Here is a 24,979-nt window from a genome sequence, read left to right on the forward strand (position 1 = left end):
GGGGATTGAGACATCAGTGAGGAGAGCACCTACCACAGGCACAGCATCTCAGAAATTGCCCCAGGTGTGCCCAGGTAAAGACTCGCAAGCCAAAGCAGCAGACAGACCTGTTGCAGGCTGCCGCATGTGCGCACGCGCAGAAAGAGATAAGTCAGGCAGAGTTTCGCTCTGCACCTTGGTTTTGGGAGGAGAGCGGGTGCTCGCATGCATTCACAAGCTTCAGAACAGTGTGTGGAAAAAGCACAAGCAGGGAATCTCCTTCTGGACCAAGCCTGGAGAGTCCCAAGATGACAGAGGCAGGTGTGGGATTTAACCAAGCATTAAAAGATATTTTTCCCCTGTACAATAAAGAATACGTGCTTCTTACACAGCACACTGCCTCCAATCGCTTCCAGGGCATTCACACTGTCAGTTTGCTGCTCCCGTAGAGGCAGGGCGCCCCTTCCATCCAGGCGTGGCTCCAGTGGTCGATACCTACCCAATCTCCTCCACTAACCAAGACCTCTCCCCTTTTCTCTCTCCACCGGACAACATTTATTTGTTTAACGAAAGATAGATCAGGTGGGAAAAGACACCCCAGGCGCATGCCAAGTGGGCCAGTGGTTTTATTGGTACAGGAAAAAGGAAAACAGTGACTTTTAGAAAAAAGTCAATCCATGCAAGAGAAGCCTAATGGTGAGAGGAGAAGTCTAGGTGCAGAAGACGATACCCCTTGCAGGTATTAGGAAAGGGGAGAGGTCAACCAAATTAGCGACAGCAGCTTGCTTGGCGGGAAGAGAAATCTAGAACCGCCACACTTCCTCCTGCACACGGCATGACAGTTGAGCAGCCGCCGCTAGACCAGCCTTCGGCAGTAGGGCTGGAGAACCCTGGAACCCTCGAGGTGCTCCTGAGACTCCAAATTCCATCAGCCTCAGCCACTGGCAAGGGATAATCACACGTGTGTGTGTGTTGCAGTCCAGTAACATAGGGAGGGCCACAGGTCCCCCACCCCTTCTCTATAGGGAGAAACTACTATTAGGGACCTGTGCCCGATGTCTCTTTTAACATATGCTAGCAATCTAGCGGTCTACTGCATCAAGAGTACAGGCAATGATTAATAACGTGCTTTAAAAAAAAACCAGAGCTTAGAAAAGTAAGTACATTAGGAAGGCTAAGCATTAAATGCTTCAATTAAACGACAATTAGTGCCCTAAGTCAGCCAGTCTTTAAAATGGGGGAGGGGGGAAGGAGTGTGCGCTCCGGTTTCAGTCTGCGTCCGGCAGCCTCGCCAAATGAGCTGGTTTTTACACAGGATCAGAGGGCCCCCCTTCTCAGTCACACAGATCATGCAGCGTTAACTTCAGCTCGTTAGCGAGCAGCCGGTTTTTCTCAAGCTGGCTGTACAGACGCTCTGCAGCGGCAGGAAGAAGAGGAGATTAGGGGAGGAAAATAAACGAGAAAGAAAAAAAAAAGGAAGGTTAGTCGAGTACCAAAAGATGGGCCTCTTCCCGCCTCCGTTACGCTAAGCCAACCCGGCCGGATTCAAGGGAAAGGAAAAAGACTCGCCCGAGCAAGGCTGGCCGAGGTGGCAGGAGAGGAGGCAGAATAAGAGGAAAGCGGCATAAATCAAAAGGGAAGGAGGAGGCTGCCCGTTTTAGAGCGGTTGAAGAAAATAAAGGTGGGATCTGCAGGCAGGAATAAGGTTTAGTCAGTACATGGCGCAAGGGGGTAGAAAGGGTTCCTTACCTCACACCTGTTTTAGAGAAAACGGAAGTGTTGGGTTTTTTAAAAAGAGAGAGATGGCACAGGAGCAATGCCCCCGTCTTGGGCCCACATTGGCACATGCAGGCTGCCTGGGAGCACATTTCGGGGCTTATGCCAGCAGGGGGCATCCACCCAAGCAGAAAGGTGTGCATTCCCACCACAGAGGCAGGCGTCAACTTGGGAGATCCCAGGAAGGCAGATTTTTGTCCCCACACCAAACACAAGGAGGCGACAGAGAGCTCACCCATTCCTGACTTTTGGTGGGGGGACAGCCTGAGCCACCCCAAGAACTGGGGTAGGGCACGCCCAGGCTGAGGGAGAGCGAGTGCCACACAGAAACCACAGCCTGGTAAATATGAAGCTGCCGAGCCAGGCCAGCAGTCCATCTAACCTAGCGCTGTCTTCCCCAGGGGTAGGGAGGCCGTGGCCCTCCGGATATCACTGGACGCCCATCAGCCACCCAGCCCGCACAGCCAACGGTCGGGGAATGACGGCAGCGACTCTCTGCAGTGTCAGGCAAGGGTCTCCCCTTCTCCCAGCTCTGCTGACCAAGACCCTTCCTTACTTTCAGAGGCAGGGGTTTGGCCTATACCACATTGGAGAATATTTTTAGATATTTGTTTAACTGTTATGAGAGCCAGTGTGGTGTAGTGGTTAAGGCAGCCTTTCCCAACCAGTGTGCTTCCACATGTTGTTGGACCACAACTCCCATCAGCCTCAGCCAGCATTGCCAATGGTCAAGAAAGATGGGAATTGTGGTCCAACAACATCTGGAGGCACACTGGTTGGGAAAGGCTGGGTTACGGTGTTGGACTAAGACCTGGGAGACCAGGGTTCGAATCCCCACACAGCCATGAAGCTCCCTGGGTGACCTTGGGCCAGTCACTGCCTCTCTATCTCAGAGGAAGGTAATGGTAAACCCCCTCTGAATACCGCTTACAATGAAAACTCTATTCATAAGGACGCCATAAGTCGGGATCTACCTGAAGGCAGTACATCATCATCATCATCAACTGTTACATTTGGTTGGTTTTGTTTATTCTTTTATGTTCTGTACATTGTTGAGATTTATTGTTTATCGTTTAGTTCTGTTTATTTAAAATGTGATGTATTGCTTTTCCTCTTAATTGTACCAAATATGAACTGTATATTGTATACTGATTTTTATGTTGTAACCCGCCCAGAGAGCTTTGGCTATGGCGGTATAAAAATTTAATTAAACATAAACATACCACCTGGCAAAGTACACTGTGCCAAACACTTCATGTGCAACCAGCAGGGGGAAGCCCCACATGGGGAAGGATGCTCTCCCTACCTGTAGTGCGTGGCAGGGCCTCCAAACAGGTCAACGCACCACCATCTGCCACGCTGGCACAGCTGCGCAGGCTCTGCCGCCCGAGCCCTCAAGTCCCACCCTCCGACAGCCCCAGCCACACAGAGAAAGGGGTCTCCATTCGTGCGTAAGGCTCCACCTGCAATGATGGTGGGTAAAGACTCCCATCCGAAGCCTCAGCGCTATGATGCCTACTTGGCGCTCGGCGAGGCCCACCCCACTGCTCTGTTTGTTTTAAATGAGGCCATACTCAGTTAACTTGTGGACTCAGAGTCGGCCCACTAAAGTTAATAACCATGACTAACTTTTGGTCAATTAATTTCAATGGGGTCTACTCTGAATAAAATGTTAAATGTAAGCCTGAGTTGTTGGGAGGGTGTTGTCTGGCTTTTGGGGCGGAGGGGGGGAAGTGTTCCCCATGTGTCAGTTTTGTTTTGGGAGCACAGTGGGTTGCCTGTTCTTTGGGGGGGGCACAGATTAGAGGCATCGCTAGTTGTTTTGTTCTGTGAAATGGGCCTTTGTGTCAACCATGAGAGTTTTTCCATTTCCAGATGTGCCCCCCAATCCTAAAAGGTAGGAAAACCCGTCCCAAAAGGCTGCTGCCAGTCAGTGTTGATAATACTGGCCGAGATGACCCAATGCCCCGGACACTCCTGCGTTGTTAGTTGCAGATTTACTTTTGTTGCCCAATCCATTTTGACCAAGCTTGAAGCGTTTGCCTTCGTGAAGGGCCGCGGGGCGGGGAAACGTTGCAAGCAGCAATGGAAGAATGTGTCCTGCCTTCAAGTCGATTCCGACGTATGGCAACCCTATGAATAGGGTTTTTCATGAGGCTGAGAGGCAGTGACTGGCCCAAGGTCACCCAGTGAGCTTCATGGCTATGTGGGGATTCGAACCCTGCTCTCCCAGGTCGTAGTCCACCACCTTAACCACTACACCACACTGGCTCTCAAATGGAGGAATAGAAGGTACAGATGCACTAACCATCATCACCAACCTATTCCGACTCCCCTCCCTCAAAAAAAAGAGGGGGGTTCATGCTTTTGTCAGTTGCTACCCACATCAAAGATGGCTAGCGAGATCCTCAGGATATGCCAAGTCTCATCCCAAATGCAATACTGGGGAGCTTTTTTTGGGGGGGGGAGAATGTATACAACGCAGCATCCTCAAACTTAACCTAATGTCAGGACCAGAAGGCCTCCATGCATGCCTTAAACAGCCTCCACCTGCAGAAAGGGTAACGCTATCCGTGGCTACTAGTCATGATGGCTATGCTTTGTACGGAGGTGGTATGCTTCCAAGTACCAGTTGCTGTTGCTCTCAGATTCTGCTTGGGGGAGCTTCCCGCTGGGGGACATCCGGGTTAGCCACTATGAGAACAGGATGCTGGACTAGATGGGCCCCCTTTGGCCAGAGCCAACAGCAGGTCTCTTCTCATGTTCTTTGGAGACTGCCTTGTGCATCGTCAGCCATCCGTCCGTCAACCCCAGCAGTGGCTTTCTCAGGTAGAAAGGGAGAGAAAAGTCAGCTTCCTCCACTGCCTGATCCTTTCACCTAGGAGAGGCCGGGGAATTAACTCTGCGACCCTTCCTGCCTGAGAAACCGGTGCTCTGCCACCAAGCTGTGGCCCCACCCCTGCGCCCAACTGGGCCCTGCCCCTTTGGGAGCGGCACACTTCCCTTCCCAATGCTGAAGATACGGCAATGCGGCCAGGAAGAGAAAACCCAGCTGGACGGCTTGAGTTAACATATTGGCCTGGCCTGGGAAAGATCTGACAAGCTTTGAGCCCCCCCCGGGCTTCTCCAGCGGGACAGGGTCAGCAACACAGCCCTATGCGGATGCAGCCAGAGGAGAAAGGTACCCGGAGGGAGGAGGAAAAAGGCAGCCCTGAAGGGCTGGATCTCCACCTGGGAGGTAGAGAGCCTATGAAGCAGTAGTAAAGAAAGGGATGGCTCCAGTCACAGAGCTAAGGAAGAACCCTAGAGTGTTTTATTGCAGCCCCTCATTTCCGGTTCTCATTTGGGCGTCTGATCGTGCGTCTTCCTCCCTTCCCACATGCCCATTTCCCTGGCATGGCTTCTTGCACTTGTGCCCATACGGAAGAGGCAATCCAAACACATCAGAATCCATACCCTTTAAGCTGCAATGAGAGCACTTCGCTGCTCCTAGCTGCAACGCGGATTTTTTCTTTTCTTGAGGGGGTGGCGGTTCCTCCCTCATATCATCAGAGCTGGCCATTAAGTCCACCGAGCCCAGTAATCCCAATTTAGAGACTGGCAGCAGGTTCAAGGATCCTGCCCAGAAAAGGGTCTTTTCCCAGCTGTATGACTGCACTGGGAATGCTGGGGATTGAACCCAGGGCTTTCCCCGTGCAAAACATATGCTCCCTCACCCAACTAAGAACGTAAGAGAGTCCTGCTACTGGATCAGGCCAAAGGGAAGGTGGGCGTGTTTGGGGGGGAAGAAGATTGTTAAACGCAGGAGAGGTTGAGCCAGTGCAAACAGGAACTGAGCTGGAAGATCAAACAGTCTCTTGTGCCTTGTGGATTTTTGAGGGGATATTTAACCAAGATGAGCACTAGAGGGGGTTACTGGTGGGCACACTGTCGCCGACCTGTGGCCATCCAGATGTTGCTAGGACTCCCATCAGCGCCGGCTGACATTATCGCTGCTCCGGGATGAGGGCAGCTGTAACTGAAAGCTGCCTACAGACACTGTAAAAGGTATTCTTAGAAGGGTTGTTATGGGGCCGGGAAGTGGAGACAGATGGACTGGCGTGCGGAAGGGACAAAGGAAGCCAGACCTTTGGCCCATCTAGCTCAGTACTGCCCACACTGACCGGCAGCAGCCCTTTCAGAGTTTCAGGCAGAGGTGTCTCTCAACCCTACCTAGAGATGCAGAGCTCCCCTCGAAGGCTCCAGTCCTCAATGTTCTAAATACAAGGCTGATTTAAATAGGAACATAGGATGCTGCCTTATACCGAGTCAGAACACTGGTCCCTACAACTCAATATTGTCTGCACTGACTGGCAGCAGCTTTCCAGAGTTTCAGGCAGGGAGTCTTTCGCAGTCCTACCCAGAGATGCCAGGTATCGGCCCTGGGAACTTCTGCATACAAAGCAGGTGCTCTCTCACATAGGAAGCTACTTTATGCTGCTAGACCATTGGCCCATCTAGCTCAATACTGCCAACACTGGCTGGCAGCAGCAGCTCTCCAAGGATCTTACCCGCTCCTACCTGGAGATAATAATAATAATAATAATAAACTTTATTTCTACCCCGCCCTTTTTCCAATAGGACTCAGAGCGGCTTACAACTAAAAACAACACCATTAAAACATACAGAGTATATTATTAAAAAAGAATTAAACTATGAGAAAAATTAAAACCATAAAATATAGGTTAAAAACAGCGGACAATTTAAAATAATAGGATGCTGGGGATTGAACCTGGGACCTTCGGCATGCACAGCAGGGGCTCTACCCAGTCAGCTACGGCCCCTTCCCCATACCCGCCAACCTTTTCTGGGCCAGTGGGCGCCCTTGGGATTTTGAGAAAGGGCTGGGGGTGCCAGTCCCAAACAGGCTGCATCGGGGGTTGTGGCATAATGCAAAATAGATGCCAGATCTAAAAGGGCAGAAAAAGAAACAGGACCACAAAATGGGATGAGAATGCCCCCCCAAACAAACAAACGAAAAGGCACCTACACCAGCCCGCCCTTGGCCTGATCCAGCTGGGCTCTTCTAATGTTCTCAATCACTTATCAATTTATCTTCTTTTTTTAAAAAAGGAAAGGCAAATTATGTCGTGGACCCCACATTCTGGAGCAGAGAAGTACAGGTCCGTTATGCATTGCATGAAACATTTCCTCTTTGCACGTGGTCGAGGCTACTGTTCAGCTGGCCAAAGGAGAGGAAAATAACTCTTACTCCACTTGCTGTGTAGTTGCGAGAACTTTTTAATCCCCACCCTAGATCATTTATCGTTAACCGGTGTCAAGCATCGCCGTGCAGACGATCCCCAAGCCGTGTACACCGTCCCTAAGCGTTGTGCAGGTGTTGCTAGGCATGTGTATCAAACAAATACTTTGCAAATCGTGTTTAGAGAATCCATCATTAGATGCTCACAGCATAACAGCCGTGCAAGTTGTCTGCGGAGGGGCGGGTGGGGAAGAAATCAAACCCGGTGCAGCATCCAGTGCATAGTGTCTATATTACATTCCACTGACGGTTACACCAATCTGTTTTGTAAAAGCAACAGCACGACAGTCGCTACAGCAGCCGCGATTTCCAGGAACACGCCCCACCAACACACACACACCCGATTTCCAGCCACATCGCCCACTGCCTCCCAGTTGCAAGGCTCGAATCAGCTATGCGGCCAAAAATTCCGGACAACGCCCCCCCCCCCCGGCTCCTGCACACCCAGGCAGAGTCTGGCACGTCGGACGTCACAAAGGCTGCTTTGTTTCCAAGACAAGAGTGCGGCGGAGTGGCGGGGGGGGGGGCGCCATCCAACAGTTTGCGAGGTCGCACACATCCCAGCACAGGGAGCGCACTCGTTCCCCTGGACGCACCTGCAAGACGTGCAAGTGGGGTGGGTCAAGAGCTGCGGGAATAACCAGCCAACAGGAACAAGTGTAGGGGAGCGGGTGGGAAGAAGGCGAGACAAAAAAAAAATCCAGAAAGATAAAGAAGCTGCAGGAAGAAGCCGCTAAGTGGAGTTTTGGAATCACGACTTTTATCTGTGTGCAAGAGAAAAAGAAAAAGAAACCAGTTTAAGGGAGCCTGGAGGCCTTGCACAAGGCAAGGTGGTGTATGGAAAGAGAAACGGGGGGGGGGATGGAAGCACATTTGAGGAGTGCATTCAGGAGTTGGGGGGCACAAGGAAGGAGTGAAGGTTTCAGTCAAATCCACAATCCAAAACAACGCAAGAGGCCAAAACGCAGCTGGTTATATCAAGCCAAGCCTTTTTTTTTTTTTTTAATGGCAAGATGCAAGCAGTTCACCCTGCAAAACACGCCCAGCCGTCGCCAAACAACTTTCTGTTAGTATGTGCCACAACTCAAGCCCCAATCCCGCCCACCAGCCCCACGAGGATGCCAAGAGCTTACAGGGACATAGAACCGGGGACAACCTATGGTTCACGCCATCGACAAACCGATGTAGCCACATGCATGCCCTTGCAAGCATTGTAGAAGAAGCCAACGCAGGGAAGACGCCCAACAAACCCAATTTTTTTTTTATTTTAAAAAGGAGAAGTCCCAGGGTGTTTTAGAGAGTGGAGCCCTTCTTCTGGGGTGGGAGCGGGACAGAAGTATTTGTGGCCAGCTGTAGTTGCATGGAAAGAGGAACAGAAAGGCATTGCCACCATCGATGCAGGAAAAGGGTCCGCCCTGACTCTGTTGACAGGTGTAGCGGGGAAGAAGTTGAGTGGCTCAGCAGGTAGACGGGGGGGGGGATTTTTTTGGCTCAAGGGTCAGATCTACATCAGAATCGGCCTTGTGGGCCAGTCTGGACAGGTGGGAAGGGTTGCTCAACTGTCAAAGATCTGATGTATCAATGACATCAGGCACAAGGTGCTTTGAAGTCCCAACTTCAGGACTTCAAAGCACCCTGCAAGGCACTGCTAAAACAAAGGGTTTTTTCCCCCTTCCTTTTAGCAGGGGTTTTGTATGGAATCCTACACAACTGAGCAGGATTCAGTCCCCTGCTTGTTAACTGATGAGCAGAGGTTAAAGCCTGTTCAGTTTGGCTCTGCCCCCTGTTCCCAGGTGGAAACAGGCCCACATAGCCAACACCGGATTTAACCTGTCCTCCCAAACATCAGACGACATGAGTGATGTCTGCTGATGGGCGTGGTTTGGGGAAAATCGCCTTGTAGGCCAAGATCCACCTGTGGGCTGGACATTCCCCACCCCTGAGCCAGACAGCTGTGGGAAACCTGTGGCCCTCTTATTGGACTCCAACTCCCTATCATTCCCAAGCACCAGCCGGGGCCAATGGGAGACAGAATCCAAGAAACATCTAGAAGGCACCATGTCAGCTAGATCCCACTGTGCCAAACCCACAATGGAGGGTGCCTTAACCAGGGAGGTGGGCTCTCTTATATAAAAAAGAAGAGAAGTCGTGAAGTCCTGTAAGCTGTCTTACATGGAGCAAGTCCACTGGTCCACCTAGCTCAACATTGCCTACTGCAAGTGGGCTCTCCTGGGTGGGGAAGCCCTGGGGCCTGCCAGATGTGGGCTGGACTCCCCAAGAGCTCCAGGGAGTTGTAGTCCAATAGCGTCTGGAGTGCCGCAGGGTCCCCCATCCCTGCCTCACAAGACCCTTGACAGGTAGATCTATCCCACGTTGCAGAATTAGGAGGGGGGTTGCTGAAACAGAGATATTTAGGGGCAGGGAAGCTGTCAGGATCACCAGATGTTGGCTGGACTCCCAACTCTCATCCATCCCCAAGCCAGCACATGGAACGGTCACTTACGATGCGATTTGGGAGACTCCAGCAACATCCGAGCCACCTGACCCAACCACGGCACAGTGTTAGTACTGCACTCCCTGATGCTTCCCACCACCGCCGCCCCCTTTCCAGCCACGGCACACAAGGCACGCTCAAGCGGAGTCCAACACACAAGCCCCACCCCCTGCAAGCAGACCGCCCTGTTGGCCCAAGCACTGGTATTTACATGGATGTCATGTCATTGAGGGCGTGGTCCAGTTCCTCGCTAATGGCTTTGTACTTCAGTTTCTGGGCATACAGCTCGTCTAAACAAACAAACAAACAAAAATGGACGAAGAGAAGGGAGAGCAGGTGGGTCGCCCAGGCCGTCGGGAGGAGGAGGAGAAGCCAGTGATGGGCTTAGGCACACACAGTTCAGAATGGATCCCATTTGCGGCTGACGCAAAGTGAAGGGCTGATCACAGAGCAGCTCGCAACTGCCAATCAACGGGGGAAGCCATCTTGGTTCCATTTGGGGGGGGGAGGGGAAGGCAGAGGGGAGTTGCTGCGAACAGGCATTGTGGCTGCTATGTCCCACTACGGCTGTTGATGAGGCACTTTGATGTCAGAACGGTACAAGCCACCGCTATTTTTCTTTCGACAGTTGTGGCTGTCTAACCCAGACCTGCTTGGGGCAAAACTCCAAACGGTGCATCAACAAGTTAAAACCCACCTGTTGTCGGGGATGCTTTTAACTTAAGATTTCTGCACTGAGCAGGGGGTTGGACTAGATGGCCTTAGAGGCCCCTTCCAACTCTAGTTAGATGTATGATCCTTCTTTGAAATATTGAGGCTTCTCAGATGCCAAAGCCATTATGCATACGGAGCATTTGGGTTCTCTCTGGCATGGTGTCAAAAAAAGGGTTAGATCAAGGGCATATTAGGCTATTGCTGAAGATGGGACTGCCGGGCCTCTCTAACGGCTCGTCCGGGAAAACAGAAGCTTCTGGCTCCTCCTCACCTTGAACGGTTCTCCGTTCCAGTTGCTTGTTGTAAGGACTTTGCGTGGAATGAAGAACTTGCATCAGATACTTCTTTCCTTCTCCCTCCCAATCCCTTTTCCTTTTGTGTCATGTCTTTTAGATTGTGAGCTTAAGGGCAAGGGTCATCTTATTATGGATAATTATTATGGATTATTATGGATATCTGAAAGCTGTTCTGGGAGGCTTTTTTTTTTAACCTATAGAGTAAAAACCCTTCAAATATACCATTAAAATAAACAGTTTTAAGATTCCTCAGATCCCCTCGTTTTCATTTCTGGCCAAGCCTACAGGACTAGAACCATCGCACAATTAAAGAAGTTCAACCAAAGAAAGTTTTGAGAAAGAGCTCTATCAAAACTGTGCATGGCCACATTTTGAAAGGAGGGAACGCAGTTTTACAGCACGTACCATTTTAAAAAGTCGTCGTCCCCCCCTTCAATTTCACGTAAGAGGGGATAGGTCTTCTAGAGAAGGCGGCTGCTTAGGGTTGCTTTTTTTAAAAAAGTTAGGAGTTTTTAATATAAATTTCATTTTTAAGAAGTGTCACCTGATTAAAAAGGGTTTAAGTAAGGTTTTAAGGTTTTAAGTCCGTGGCGCAGAGTGGTAAGCGGTGGTAACGCAGCCGAAGCTCTGCTCACAGCCGGAGTTCGATTCCAATGGAAGGAGGAAGTCGAATCTCCAGTAAAAGGGGTCGAGGTCCACTCAGCCTTCCATCCATCCGTGGTCAGTAAAATGAGTACCTGGCATATGCTGGGGGGTAAAGAAAGGCCAGGGATGGAACCGGCAATCCCACGCCATATATATGGTCTGCCTTGTAAATGTCGCAAGACGTCACCCTAAGAGTCGGAAACAACTCGCACTATAAGTGCGGGGACACCTTTACCTTTTTAAAGTCAGGAATGGGGAAACTGCGGCCCTCCAGATGTTGCTGGACCTCCCATCATCCCTGAGCATTTGCCACACTGGCTGGGGCTCGACGGGAGTTGGGAGTTCAACAACATCTGGAGGGCTACAGGTTCTCCATCCTAGTCTTAAAAAAAAAAGTATCTGAAAGGAAGTGCTGTTCACATTCCAAAAAATCTTTCTGCCGTTAGGATAGTTTCACGGACTTGGGACCTGTGGCCTTTCTGATGTTGTCGGGTGCAACTCTCGTAACGCCCCCCACCATTAGCCATGCTGTGGCTGATTGGAGCTGCAGTCCAACAGCATCTGGAAAACCACAGGCTCCCCCGTTCCCATTCTCACTGTTATATTTTAAAGCAGAGGTTCCCAAACTGTGGTCTGTGAGCTTCATTCAGGCGGTCCGTGGCGCGTCTGCCTTAAATATTCAAATTGGTTTTCATCTGTATTTTCATTGCTTCTTTGGTTTCTCATACTGTCTTTTCTTGTACAGGAATACCTCAATTAAGGAATCCTCCTGGAACGAAGCTACTTTTAATGAAGGCTTTTTAAAAAGGTGAAACTAACCAGCTTTGCTTTTGCTACAGATTCAAGAGATTCATGCACGTAAATCATGGTCCAATCATATGGGTCAAGGAAAGCCTGCCCAAAAAGATAGTTGCTGCAGACGTCCTGTAACAGCCTAACTGATGGTTGCTACTTTGCGTATGGCAAAGGGAAGGGCACAGGACAGGGGAAACAGCGGAAGATGCAACTTTTCAGCATTTTCAGATCACCACCCTGTAAGGAGTGGTGCCACAAGTAAGATTTCCCCAGAAGACACAAAGTTAAGCCCTGTCGAAGAAGGTTTTCTAGTAGCAAGTGAGGTGTGGACAACCACTGACAAGATAATTTTCCTTTTCTTCAGCTTATGCTGAAAATAAAACATGCATGTGCATGCAGTTGTCTGCTGATGTTTCTTGATTAGCTATTTCACCATTTTTTACTGTTGTGACCTGTTGGTCATGCTTTGAATAACCAACTGAATTTCAGTTTCTTTCTTTCTGTGTGCCATGCCTCACCACTCGACTCAGAAACGAAAGCATTTAAAAAAAAAAAAAGCACTGCGATACACAAGGATTTCTGTCATCTTGAGCTTGCATTTAGCAACTCTCAAGAACCAAAAAATGCAAAACATTTTTTTTAAGCCCAGCTGCATCTTGCAATCCGGATTTCAAAATCTGGACAGAGGAGAGACTTTAGATTGGCTTCTTTTTTTTTTTGGCACAACAGAAAGGGTAAAAAAAATAAGATATTCTGGGATTCCACTGAAGATGTAGGCTTGGATTGGTATGTTAACATGAGTGAATGGTAGCAACACTTCCCATCCTCACCCCTACAGAAAGTGCTTGTACCCCATCCCACATTCTTCAGGAAGCCCCCCCCCATCTTTCAGAGAGGCTTTGGTGGGTCACAGATGACGGCAGGGGAAGGGGGGATGGTAAACTTTCCTTCCAAGAACTTAATGTTTTATTTTGTATTTAAGCTGTTTCTAAGTTGTATCTATGTTGTTTCTATAATTATAATCTTCCTAAAGAATTTTGTTTTGGGGCAGCATACAAAATGCTATTATTACATAAATAAAACACTAAACGAAGTTCTTAAGCCATTCATTCCAGGTTTTGGAGTTTTAAACTCTTAAAAACTTACCAATTTGAACACATCATCTGCTTTGACGTTTCAGAATTTAAGATGGGGGTAGGAAACTAGCCCACCCTCCATGAGTCAGAATCAGAACTGGTCCATTGTTTGGCAGGTAGCAAGGATCACCCAGTTCTCAACCCCTTGAAGTCCTAAGACATTAAGTGATCATATTTGGGAATTGGAAGCACAATGAAGTTCCTGATTCTCTTTGCTCTGGCTTTAATTAAAGCTGGGACTGCAGAGGAAGAATCTTGCACCACTGTCCCTGCCAAAAGCTGGGCTTGCTTTCGGCACTGAAAGCAAGCCCAACTTGCAGCAGGGTTTGGAACTAATTCCGGGAGTGGTGTGTGTGCTTGAATTTGCCACCAAAAAGGGTCAAAGCAAGTCCCCCTTCCAGAGGAAGAAGTGATTTTGTTTGATGTCTGTATTCCATTTTTCAGTGTTACGCTGAGAGCGGCTCATGATTAAGAAGACAGCATTAATTTGCACTGTAAACAATCCCGATTCCTTTCTCGCCATTGCTGTGCCTGCCCCACACCTGACATCATAGGACACCAGGTGTGGGACAGGTGATGGGGCTTGAGGGAAAAGGTCCACATGGGGAGGTCTAATTAGCCCAAGGTTTCCCACCCATAAGACTTGTGGGGTTCTGCCCCATTGGTTATTTCAATTACAGTGTGTGCCCCCCCAAAAGGAGAGTGTCTCGTTCCTCCAAAATGCACAAAGGACAACGCTCTTCAGCAGGAAAGAGCTCTCAGCAACAAGGCCACACCTGTCGACTGCTAAACAGATTACACAGTGAGAGTGGGCAGGTGAACACCCTCCCTCTGGAGGAAGCAGGAGGTGCGCCCGTTGGGCATGCCAGAACATTCTCCTCAAGTTCTCTAGAGCTACGAAGGGACTCCTAAGTGGGGATGGGCCTGTCCCAAACAAACATTTGACGCTCTCCTTATCAGCAATGACTAAAGTAACTTTGCCTGAACATGTTTTTCCCCCTCACTTTTTAGAGCCAAGCAATTCACCTCAAGGTAATCCCAGGTGACATAGACACTGCTGAGAGCTACTTTCATGGTGGGGAAGAGAGGCAAGGGGGCTAGGAGCCCAATTACCATTCCCAGGATTAATTTGAGAAAGAAGCCATTGTTTATTTCATCCTACGTTTATATCCTGCCTGCCCCCACACGGGGGTGTACATGGTTCTCCCCACTCTCCACTTGATCTTCACAACAACCCAGTGAGGTAGGTTCAGTTAAAAGACAGCGGCTAGCCTAAGGCTGCCCAGCAACCAAGTGAAGATCTGAAGCTGAGTCTCCTAGGCTGACCCTTTAACCAGTTGAATGCACTCTAAAAGGTAGGTGAAAATGCACCCATCCGGAAACGTAAAACAGCCTTAAAAAAAAAAAGTCACCACAATGGATTTGTCCCCAGGTATGGGGTGGGAAGGGGCAGGAGGGAAGAGCAGGCAGAAGACCCGTGGCTTAAGTTCTCTTTGGCTTTCAAGAAACAGAGACCTTCGCAGAGGAGGGAGGCGGAGCCCCCCTCCAGCCTCACTCCAAGCAGTTTTCAAAATCCACATGCATTTCAGATGGACAGACAGACAACATATTACACACACACACACTCTCTCTCTCTCTCTCGCTCTCTCTCTGTATATCAGAGGCAAACAGGCTCCTACATGCGAGGCTGGAATAATTCACAGCTACTTATTCAGTTGCTACAGGCACAAGACACTGAACCAGTTACCCCCTCCCAACTACGCAATAATCAGTCAGAAAGGCCAAATGACAGTGGCCCAGCTAATGCCCTCCTGGCCACAACTCCCATCCCCCCTGGCCATGGTGGCTTGTTGGGTCTGATGGGAGTTGGGAGTCCACAGCAGCTGGAAGACACTGCGTTGGCTACCAGGGTAGAGTGGAGAGGGTCTTAATAAAATTGCAGCCCCATCCGCACTATTCATTTAAAAGCAGTGTGGTCCTCGGGTGCACTCGGGTCCTGCTTGCGGGCTTCCCCCAGGCACCTGGTTGGCCACTGTGAGAACAGGATGCTGGACTAGATGGGCCACTGGCCTGATCCAGCAGGCTCTTCTTATGTTCTTAAACATTTTAAACACATATGGCTTCCCCTTAAGAATCCTGGGAAGTGTAGTGTTTTTTTTTAAAGGCTGCTGATCAATCCCTCTTCCCAGGAAACTCTGGGAATGGCCTCTCTGTGAGAGGGAGAGGAGGTGTCCTAACAACTCTCAGCACCCTTAACAAACTTCAATTCCCAGGATTCATGGTTTAAAGGGGTGTGATCCTGCTTTAAGTGTTTAGTGCAGATGCCGCCACCACCATCCCGAGTCGTGAAAAGCTGTATACAAATACCAAGGCAAACGCTCCCGCTTCCACAAGCCGCTTAGCCAGATTCTCCCTCCCGCACCCAGACTCTCCAGCTCAAACCTACCTTCCAAGTCATCAATGGTCTTCTCCAGCTTGGCAACCGATCTCTCGGCAAACTCAGCACGGGTCTCGGCCTGCGACAGGAAGAAGAGTTATGATCAGTCAAGAAAGGAGACCGCAACTGCCGTGAGCGCAATGGCCATGGATCCTTTCTGGCAAAAAATCTGGGAAATCTGCAGTTTGACCAGCAAGGGTTTCCGACTCCCGCTATTTGTTACTGCATGCACACACGCCAAATGAGGCTGTAGAAATAAAAGTGGGGGGGGGGGAACCAGGAGTGAATTGCCTTTGTGTATAATTAAGTGCTCTTTGAGAGTGCGGTTTGCAATTCATCCTGTTTGTTAACTAGTTGAATATATACATACATTTGCTCCTCTGAGCCACAACTTTGCACCTGGATCCAGCTGGATGGTATCCGGGTTCCAGTCCAACGCAAAGGAGAGCCCACAAGCTTGGTTAAGTCTGCCCGCCTATGCTTCAGGCCCTCATGCCTTTTTCTGACTGATCCTCCCCACTCTCGCACCCCATGTGCTTTCCACAGAGAGGCCTGTCGTGGGTCCCATGGAGGATTTCTGGCAGAGTGATCAGGAGGCGGAGGAAGAACGGGATCCTGGGGGGGGCCCAGAGGACTGCAGAGGGAGGGGGCTGAACCAGGAGAAGGCTTCAGCAGTTCGCGCAGTGACTGCTCCCCTCTCCCCCAAGTTCCAGTTACAAACGCGCTGCCTGGCAATGAATCAGCCCTTGTCCCGCTTCTCAGTCCTGCTCTGTCGCCCGAGCCACTGCTTGCCAGGGCTGTGGAGTCGGAGTCAGAAGCAATTTTGGGTGGAGTCGGAAGAAATGTACCGACTCCGGCTTCAAAATAAATTTTGACTGACAAATTTTTTAAAATATAAATTCAAAATGTCAAAGAAGCTTCCCATGAAGTCAGCTGTGGTTGAGCATTTCACCATAACTAAAGATGGAAAGCATTTTGTGTGTCAGGACCCAGATGAAGACAAATGCTGTGATGCCAAGATCAGCGCATATTCAGGCAGCGATAAAAATGCTCCTACGAGAGCTTCCAATTTAAAGAGACATTTACAGCCCTTTGCAGGTCTGTGGAGTTGGAAGCAATTTTGGGTGGAGTCGGACAGTAGAAAAATAGAGGAGTCGAAGGTTTGGCGTACCAACTCCACAGCCCTGCTGCTTGCACCTCCTCCCAAGGAGGAGGAATCAGAGGCTCAACCAGAGGCAGTGCCAGAAGAGGATCTGGAGGATGTGCCACCACCACCAAGGACACGCTGGCAGACGCTCACCAACAGCGCCAGCTTTTCAACCTGTTCGTAGGAGTGCATGCTCGCTTGCGCCGGCAGTCCCGTTCAGAGAGAACTTCCCCACTCAAAGCAGAAAGCCTGCCCCGAGCTTACTGAAAGGGTCTCAAGGGGCGTGACTAACTGCGGCGACAACATCTTGAGTAGCTATGCTTAATTATGCTTCTGTAGAGATGCAGAGTGCTGTGTAATCTGCAAGCTGATCTATGAAATGCTCGAAGCTGAGATTCTGCGTTAAACGTGACGGGGCGAAAACACACCAGTGAGTCTGACTCCAAAGGGGTTGGCCAGGACAAGGCCCAGGAAATGCCTCCCCACTGGTTTGACCGTTCTCATAAGGCACACCAGCAGCTCACCTCCTTGAGTTTGTCGGTCAAGATCTTGATCTCCTCTTCATATTTATCCTCTTTTTGAGAGTACTGGAGAAAGAGAAAACACACTCAGGATCCAACCGTGACAAAACTAAGCGCCGCTACATCCCATTATAAAGGCCAGATCCCGAAAGAAGGCAGATTTGTGTAAAAAAGGAGCTAGTTTCTCAAATTTGTGTAAAAAAGGAGCTTGTTCCTCAATTATTGGAACAATTACATAGAAGAATCTATCAATCCATATTTATTATTAGGGAATATATGAATATGTATGATATATAAAAGTATTAAGATTACCTAGGCAAACTATATATATATATATATATATATTGAACTGAAAGAAGGGAAAAGATGAATAATGATGTGGAATATATTTAATCCCGTATTTAGATAGTTTCAACATTATTTGAAACATGTTGTAAATAATATCAGAGAAATTTAACATGACACTGTGTGCATAGCTATAAATCTGTACCATTGTAAATTATCTGCACCATCATATTATTTTAAAGACAGAGAGAGAGAGAAAGGCAAGATCCCAAGTTTCAACACTGACTCCAATACAGTTTTTTAAAAAACCTCCCCCGCCTTAGGGCAAAGGCAGAATATGTAACAGCCAATATGGTGTAATTATAGTAGTCTTGGATTTGTACTTTGGATGGGTGTGGGACACCTGGGTAATCCAGCTCGGAGAGCACAGACCAAGCGCTCGCTCTTAGCCTGACCTACCTCACCAGGCTGTTGTGAGGATATGTAGCCCTCAGCTCTTTGGAGGAAAGGTAAAAGTCTCAGGATTTTTATCCCGCTTTGCACCCCAGTGAGTTTCCACGGCTCCACCTCTCAGATTCCTCCTTAGCCAGTGCATGCCAAAGGAGAGATTTTAATCCCAAATCTGTATCTGGAGAGGTGCTGAAATTGTTCATCCCTTCAAGGCATTTTACAGGAAGCAATTCATAAATGAAATAAAAAGCGAATATAAAGAGGTAGGGGGCAGCGAGTTATATCAAGGCTAGGGACCCTGCAGTGGCCCTCGAGTTGTTGCTGGACCCCACCAGCCCCAGCCAGGATGACTAACGGATCAAGGGTGATGGGAGTTGTAGTCCAGCAATTGTTGGACAGATGGAGGTTGCCCTCCATCTGCAAACACACCCAGAGTTATTTTAACCCCGTTTCCATAAGGATGAAGTGCCACACGCAAAAGGAGCAAATCATTTCCCCTCGCTCCACACACAAGCAACTCTTTGTGGAATCTGTGGCATCGTTCAGAGAGATCCTGGCGGTGATCTGTTAGGTATTTCCAGAGCTTGGAAAAGTTATTTTTTGAACTACAACTCCCACCAGCCCCAGCCAGCAAGGCCACTGGATTGGGCTGATGGGAGTTGTAGTTCAAAAAAAGTAACTTTGCCAAGCTCTGGGTATTTCTCTCTCAAACTGGGTTGCCAGTTAATGTGAATGGGAGACAAATCTAAGAAAGATCTATGCAGGCCCTTTTTCCCCAATATGGAAGGCGGCCTAAGAATACCAATTGGCTGAAAAAGGTTTTTATGAAAATAAAATCCTCATTCCCCCACCCCCACACATCATGAGGTAACATTTCCTTTGTTGTTTAGGGTTAAAATAAGGCCTTTTACTACATATCTGCATGGGGCCTCACAGTCTTGCTGTCTTTATAGCATTTTTATGTTTGACAGATTAACCACAAGAGCAGAGGCTATTCCCTCCAGCCACTAGGGGGCATGGGGGTGGGAGAGAGGGAACAGCCACCCTACCTTCTCGGCCTGAGCCTCAAGTGACTTGAGATTGTTGGTGACATTCTTCAGCTCCTCTTCCAGCTCTGAGCATTTACTGCAAAAGTGTTTTGGAGGGGGGAGAGAAGAGAGAGAAAAGAATAGATGGAAAAGTGGGAAGGAGAGGAAAGGACAGGAGGGAACAAGAGAGAGAAGCGTGAATCCATGGATTTGAAGAGACTTGTAGTGAACTTCGGGAGATGGGCCTTACAAGGCCAGCGATTGCTTCCCATCCAGAGCAGAGAGGGACGGACGGATGGACAGACTTCAGGACCCAGGCTACAGGCACCTGCCCAACGCAACACCTTGCAGACTTTGTAAGTCAGGTAACGTAGGGATTCCTCCCGTGTGTGTGTGTTCGTCTGGCCCTCCAGACATTGCTGAACTACAACTTCCATCATCCCCAGGCACTGCCCATGCTTGCTGGGGCTGACGGCAGTTGTAATTCAGCAACATTACACGGCTCAGGACCTCAATATTTCAACAACTGCCTGCCCCTGTATGAACCACCACGCACCCTATGTTTGTCATGCAAAGCCCTTCTTCATGTGCCCCCTCCAATGGAGACTCGGAGGGTGGCAACATGAGAACAGGCCTTTTCAGTGGTGGCCCCTCCCAGCTGTGGAATACTCTCCCCAAGGAAGCAGCCTGGTACCTTCTTCATCTATCTGTAGGTGCCAGGCAAAGACCTTCCTTTTCACTCAGGCCTTTGGTATGCTGCCTTCGTCCTTTTTGTTTCCTTTAAAAAAAAATTATGTGGTATGTTTTTTAAAATGTGTTGGAAGTCACCTAGAGACCATTGGGTATGGGACGACTAACACATTAAATAATGAACAAAACATCTGGAGGGCCAAAGATTCCCCACACCTGGTCTACAAAGTAGCTAAATTGAAACACAATCCCTTTTCCTTTTATGTCGTGTCTTTTTAAGATTCCAAGCCTAAGGGTGGGGGCTTCCTTACTGCCATTTGCAAGCCGCTCTGGCAGCCTCATTTGCTGAAGAGCGCGGTAAAATGTTGGAAGCAAAATATTTTAAAGAGGTTGCCATTATCTGCTGTTTTTTATCTGCTGACTTTTTCACGTATGCCTTACGGGAAGCGGTGTCCCAAATGCTCTGTCGACATTCCCTCATTGCCCAGGGTCTCCCCTACAACACTGAGGTAAACCCTGACAGCCATGCGAGTGCTAATGTGGGAAGTACTTGCACTGATGGCCTCTCATGTCCCAAACTCTAAACTTCTGATACAACCTCAGCAGTCTTGGAAAAGAGCTGCGTGGCTGAGGCAATGTTGGAAGGAGCCCATATTTTGAGATGTACCCACAGGTGGTTTCTCGCCTTCAAGAGATGCGAAGGGCCGTGGACAAAGCAAGTCAGCAGCATTAGGACAGGGTTTTTGGACCAACACACACATCTGCATGACTACACAGCCCACAAGCTGTAGCGATGGGACAGGAGACTCAAAGCCGCCTGGCAGCGCTGGGCCCGGCCTCAACCCGGAATCCGTTCGGCCTCACTGCTGTTTTGGAGGTAACCGCCTGGCCAAGGAGCAGGCCCCGGCAGCTGCAACCTGCTTGACGGAAAAGTAAAACAAGCCAGTCGAAGTCAGCTAAGAGGACACAGCAAGCAAGAGCTTTGAGGAAGCGAGAGAAAAAATGTGTTTGAAGGAGCGTTTAAAAAAAAAGGGGGGGAGAAGATGTGGGAATTAAAGAGTGCAGGCGCTCAAGGGAGGGGAAGGGTTAATACCTTTTCTTCAGTCTGAGCAAGGAACTTCAAGTTTTGGTCCATGAGCCGCATCTGCTCATCCAGGTCCCGGCAACGGCTGGTAAAGGCACGACGGCGAAGGGGGGGAGGGATAGGGAGTCAGCAAAAAGGTCAAACGAAGCAGCAAAAAAAGGAAAAAAGACACACACAAAGCAAAGGCATTAAAAAATGGGGGGGGATTAGGGAGAAGAAGAAAAAGTCTGTCACAACATGCATGCTTGGCAGGGAAGGTGAAGTCGTGCATTTGTACAGGCCGCAGGGCTTGTCTAGAGGAAGCGCGTTACACCAGGCCCAGAAGTGTGATGGTGAAGAGTGTTAAGCTGCAGCCCGGCCCTCCGTGAACATCCCTCTGTACCAGGTGAGGGGAAGCTTCGGCCCTCCAGATGTGGCTCAACTACAACTCCCAGCAGCCCCGGCAAGCGTGCACCACAGTGAAGAGGTGGGGGATGAGGAAGAGGAGGACAGGGTTGGTGTATAGCTGTGGCAGACAAGCACCAGGGCCTTCAGGCACAGATCAGGCCCCATACAAGAGATCACATACAACGAGAACAAGTGTGCAACACTCGGACCTCGTGAGTGTAGCCTAGGCGAAGATCTATACTACGGAAGTGTACCAGAGTCGTATCCAACGCAAGGCTCCATCTGCGCTCTACACTCAAAGCAGTGTCACACCACTTTAAACAACTGTGGCTTCCTCCAAACAATCCTGGGAACGGCAGGGCTATAATTCCCAGAGTGGTTTAACAATCCATCCCTCTTCCCAGGAAACTTTGGGAACAGTAGCTCTGTGAGAGGGGATGGGGTTCTCCTAACAGCTCCCAGCACCCAGAACAAACTACAGTTCCCAGGATTCTTTGTTGGAAGCCGTGACTGTTTAAAGGAGTATGACACTGCTTGAAAGGTACATGAATGGACACAACTTTGTTATTGTTATATGCCTTCAGGTTTATTAATTTCATGGAGTCTACTCTGAGCAGAACTCAAATGGAGACCATGTTTCTTTCAACGCTGCTGTTACGGTTTAGCCCGCAAAGGATGCTGGGAATTCTGGTTTGGCAAGGGTGGGAGGAACAGAGAGATTTCTAGACACACACGGCACTTTCCATGAATAGGAATGATGGAAGCTAGTCAGGGACCAAGTCCTGGATACAGCTGTGCTACATTAGACACCCACCCAACCCATTTGCTTATTTTTATTTTTTTTTAAGAGGAAAAGCCTACCAAGCATTATCTTTGCCTCATCGTCAAGCAGGGTGCAAGCTCTGAAGTAAATGGTTTCCAGTTATCCCTGACCGCATTCCCCCCCAAAACTAACTTGTGAAGAGGGATCTCAGCCTCCCATGTAAAAAAAATAACACCGGGGGGGGGGGGGAACAGAACCACCAACATACGGCATTAATAAGGCCTCCAAAGAACACACTTCAGCTGTCTTATCCTGCTGAACGATGGGCTCATCCTTATCCCACCGCTGTGGAAGACCCCCGTAACGTTGGACAGGGAGGCACCTGCATCCTCATTGAGGGCTGCAGTCAAGAGTGTAAGAGGAGCCTGCCGGGTCAGGCCAGCGGCGCATCTAGCCTAGCATCCGGTTCACGCGGTGGCCAACCGGATGCCCCAAATGGGAGACCTGAAAGCAGGACCTGAGCGCAAGAGCAACTCTCCCCGCCTGCAGTTCCCAGCAATTGGTATTCAGGGACATACTGCCTCTGATTGTGGAGGCAGAGCATAGCCATCGTGGCTAGTAGCCGTGGACAGCCTTGAATTTGTCTAAAATGGAAATGGACTGCCTTCAAGTCGATCCCGACGTATGGCGACCCTATGAATAAGGTTTCCATGGTAAGGGGTATTCAGAGGGGGTTGACCATGGCCTCCCTCTGAGGCTGAGAGGCAGTGACTGGCCCAAGGTCACCCAGTGAGCTTCACGGCTGGGTGCGGATTTGAACCCTGGCCTCCCAGGTAGTAGTCTGACACTCTAACCGCTAAGCAGGACTATAGAGAGGGCTTTTTCAGTTGTGGCCCCCACCCTGTGGAACTCCCTCCCAAATTGTCTCCGCCATTCCCCTTCCATGATGAGTTTCTGCCAGGCCTTGAAGACGTGGCTCTTCAGGCAGGCTTTTGGGGTTGGCTGGACTTTATCTTCATTGTTTTTAGATTTTTAATGTCTAGGTATTGTATGCCTATCTTGTACGTCGCCCAGAGTGGCTGGACAGCCAGACAGATGGGAGACTAATAAATCCAATAAATAAAATAAATTCAATAAATAAAATACGCCACACTGGCTCTCATCCTCTTTTAAAGCCATCCAAGATGGCGGCCATCGCCACCTCCTGTGGGAGCCAATTCCACAGCTTAACTCTACGCTGTGTGAAGGAGGCCTTCCTTTTCCCTGCCCTGAAGCTCCCAACTATCAGTTTCATAGGATGCCCGCAAGTTCTAGCGTCACAAGAGAGGAAGAACAACTTTGCTCTATCCACTCTCCCCATGCCATGCACAATTTTATGCACAGTTATTGTAACAGTTGAGAGTGTAGCGGTTAAGGTGCTGGACTACACCCTGGGAGACCAGGGTTCGAATCCCCACACAGCCATGAAGCTCACTCGGTGACCTTGGGGCAGTCACTGCCTCTCAGCCTCAGAGGAAGGCAATGGAAAAACCCCTCTGAATACCACTGACCATGAAAACCCTATTCATAGGGTCACCGTAATTCGGGATCAACTTGAAGGCAGTCCTTTTCCATTGTAACAGTTATTCAGACTTAGCCTCGTCAAAACATGGAAGGAGGCTTGGCTTTTTCTTTTTTCTTTCTTCCCCCCCCCCCAGGCTGTCTCATTTCCTCCTCTCCCCCACCCACCCCCCGCCTTCCATCCATCCCTTCACATCAGTATCCCAGATGTGGAGCAGATTTGATGGGAGCCCCATGCAAAAGTCTGGAAGACCACAGCAGGGTGGTCCAGCCGACGTTCGAATACAGTATCTGGACTGCTTCTTACGATACGAATCAACCCCCAGGGATCTTGAAAAGAGCGGGCAGGGAGGCCTCACCATGCGTCTGGCCCCACTTTGGAGGTGTGCACCGTGGGAAAGAAAGAACAGGACTGATGCAACACCCTGAGACTGCAGTGCTGTGCCATGGAAGATCTGTCTGGTGTCCTGCCACCTTGCATGTTGTGCCACACCAAGGCACCATTTCTAAGCTTCTGAGTTCTCCTTCAGTATATACGAATCAGCACAATCGACACCAAGGTGCTTTTAAATTATGATCTTTTTTTTTTTAATGTCAGTTGTGTCCCACTTTTTCCCCTGATACAGTGAAGACCTACTCTACTAGCCTAATCCCATGAAGAAGTACCACTCCGTAGAGGGACTAGCAGATCTATTGTCCGTTGGTATAAGGAGCCAACGGGACCGGCTCTTATACAGTACTTTTCTGTCTGTGAGTATTTAGTTTAGGCTACGTAAGCTTTGGGAGAGACAGTGTGGTGTATTGGTTAAGGTGCTGGACTACGACCTGGGAGACCAGGGTTCGAATCCCCACACAGTCATGAAGCGCACTTGGGCCAGTCACTGCCTCTCCGCCTCAGAGGAAGGCAATGGGAAACCCCCTCTGAATACCACTTAGCATGGAAACCCTGTTCATGGGGTCACTGTAAGTCGGAATTGACTTGAAGGCAGCCCAGGTAAGCTTTGTTGTTTTATGTCTACGTGGAACTTTCTCACTGTAATTTTGTACGGATGTTGGCTATGCCTAACTCTGCTTGGCTTAAAGGAACTGTACGCTGCTCTTTTTATATGCACTTATATTTTGACTAATAAACTACCTCATATTAACTGCTGTGTGTATCACTCTGAAACCGGTACCTTGGCCACAAAGCTACTGACTACTGAACTGGGCTGGGCTGAGGCTCCAGAGCAGTGAGACTACGGTTTGGCCCTTGCTGTTGGGAATCTCTGCCAGCCAACTGGTACGCTTGAGTTCCCCTTGACTCAGAGTGGGAGACCAATTTAAGGGGCGGTGGCAGTCTACCTACCTTACAAAGTTGGTGTTTGATCTAACTCAGCCCTGGTAAGGGAGGCACGGGGTGTGCCTGGCTGGGGTCAATCACCCTGAGGTTAGGGGGCTGGTCCCCGAGACCTCGACGTAGACATGCAGAAAAATGTCTACAGGCATGAAAA

General features: G+C 49.4%; 1 protein-coding gene across 8 annotated transcripts in view; it reads right to left on the reverse strand.

Moving 5' to 3' along the window:
• The window catches only part of TPM3 (tropomyosin 3), a 56,594-nt gene that overhangs the window by 3,029 nt on the left and 28,586 nt on the right, over positions 1–24,979 (reverse strand). For 2 of the 8 annotated variants that reach the window (XM_061606193.1, XM_061606198.1), the window contains 5 exons: positions 20,789–20,864; positions 17,246–17,308; positions 15,584–15,653; positions 9,763–9,841; positions 7,271–7,821 (listed from right to left, as the gene is read on the reverse strand). In XM_061606193.1, the coding sequence (XP_061462177.1) occupies positions 7,818–7,821; positions 9,763–9,841; positions 15,584–15,653; positions 17,246–17,308; positions 20,789–20,864 (292 nt within the window). In that variant the 3' untranslated portion in view covers positions 7,271–7,817. Of the gene's footprint in view, positions 1–7,270; positions 7,822–9,762; positions 9,842–15,583; positions 15,654–17,245; positions 17,309–19,026; positions 19,103–20,788; positions 20,865–24,979 lie in introns of those variants that run through there. The other 6 variants (XM_061606191.1, XM_061606196.1, XM_061606194.1 and 3 more) reach the window with 3 other exon arrangements.

The sequence above is a fragment of the Rhineura floridana genome, chromosome 22 (assembly GCF_030035675.1).
Source record: "Rhineura floridana isolate rRhiFlo1 chromosome 22, rRhiFlo1.hap2, whole genome shotgun sequence".
Lineage (NCBI taxonomy): Eukaryota > Metazoa > Chordata > Lepidosauria > Squamata > Rhineuridae > Rhineura > Rhineura floridana.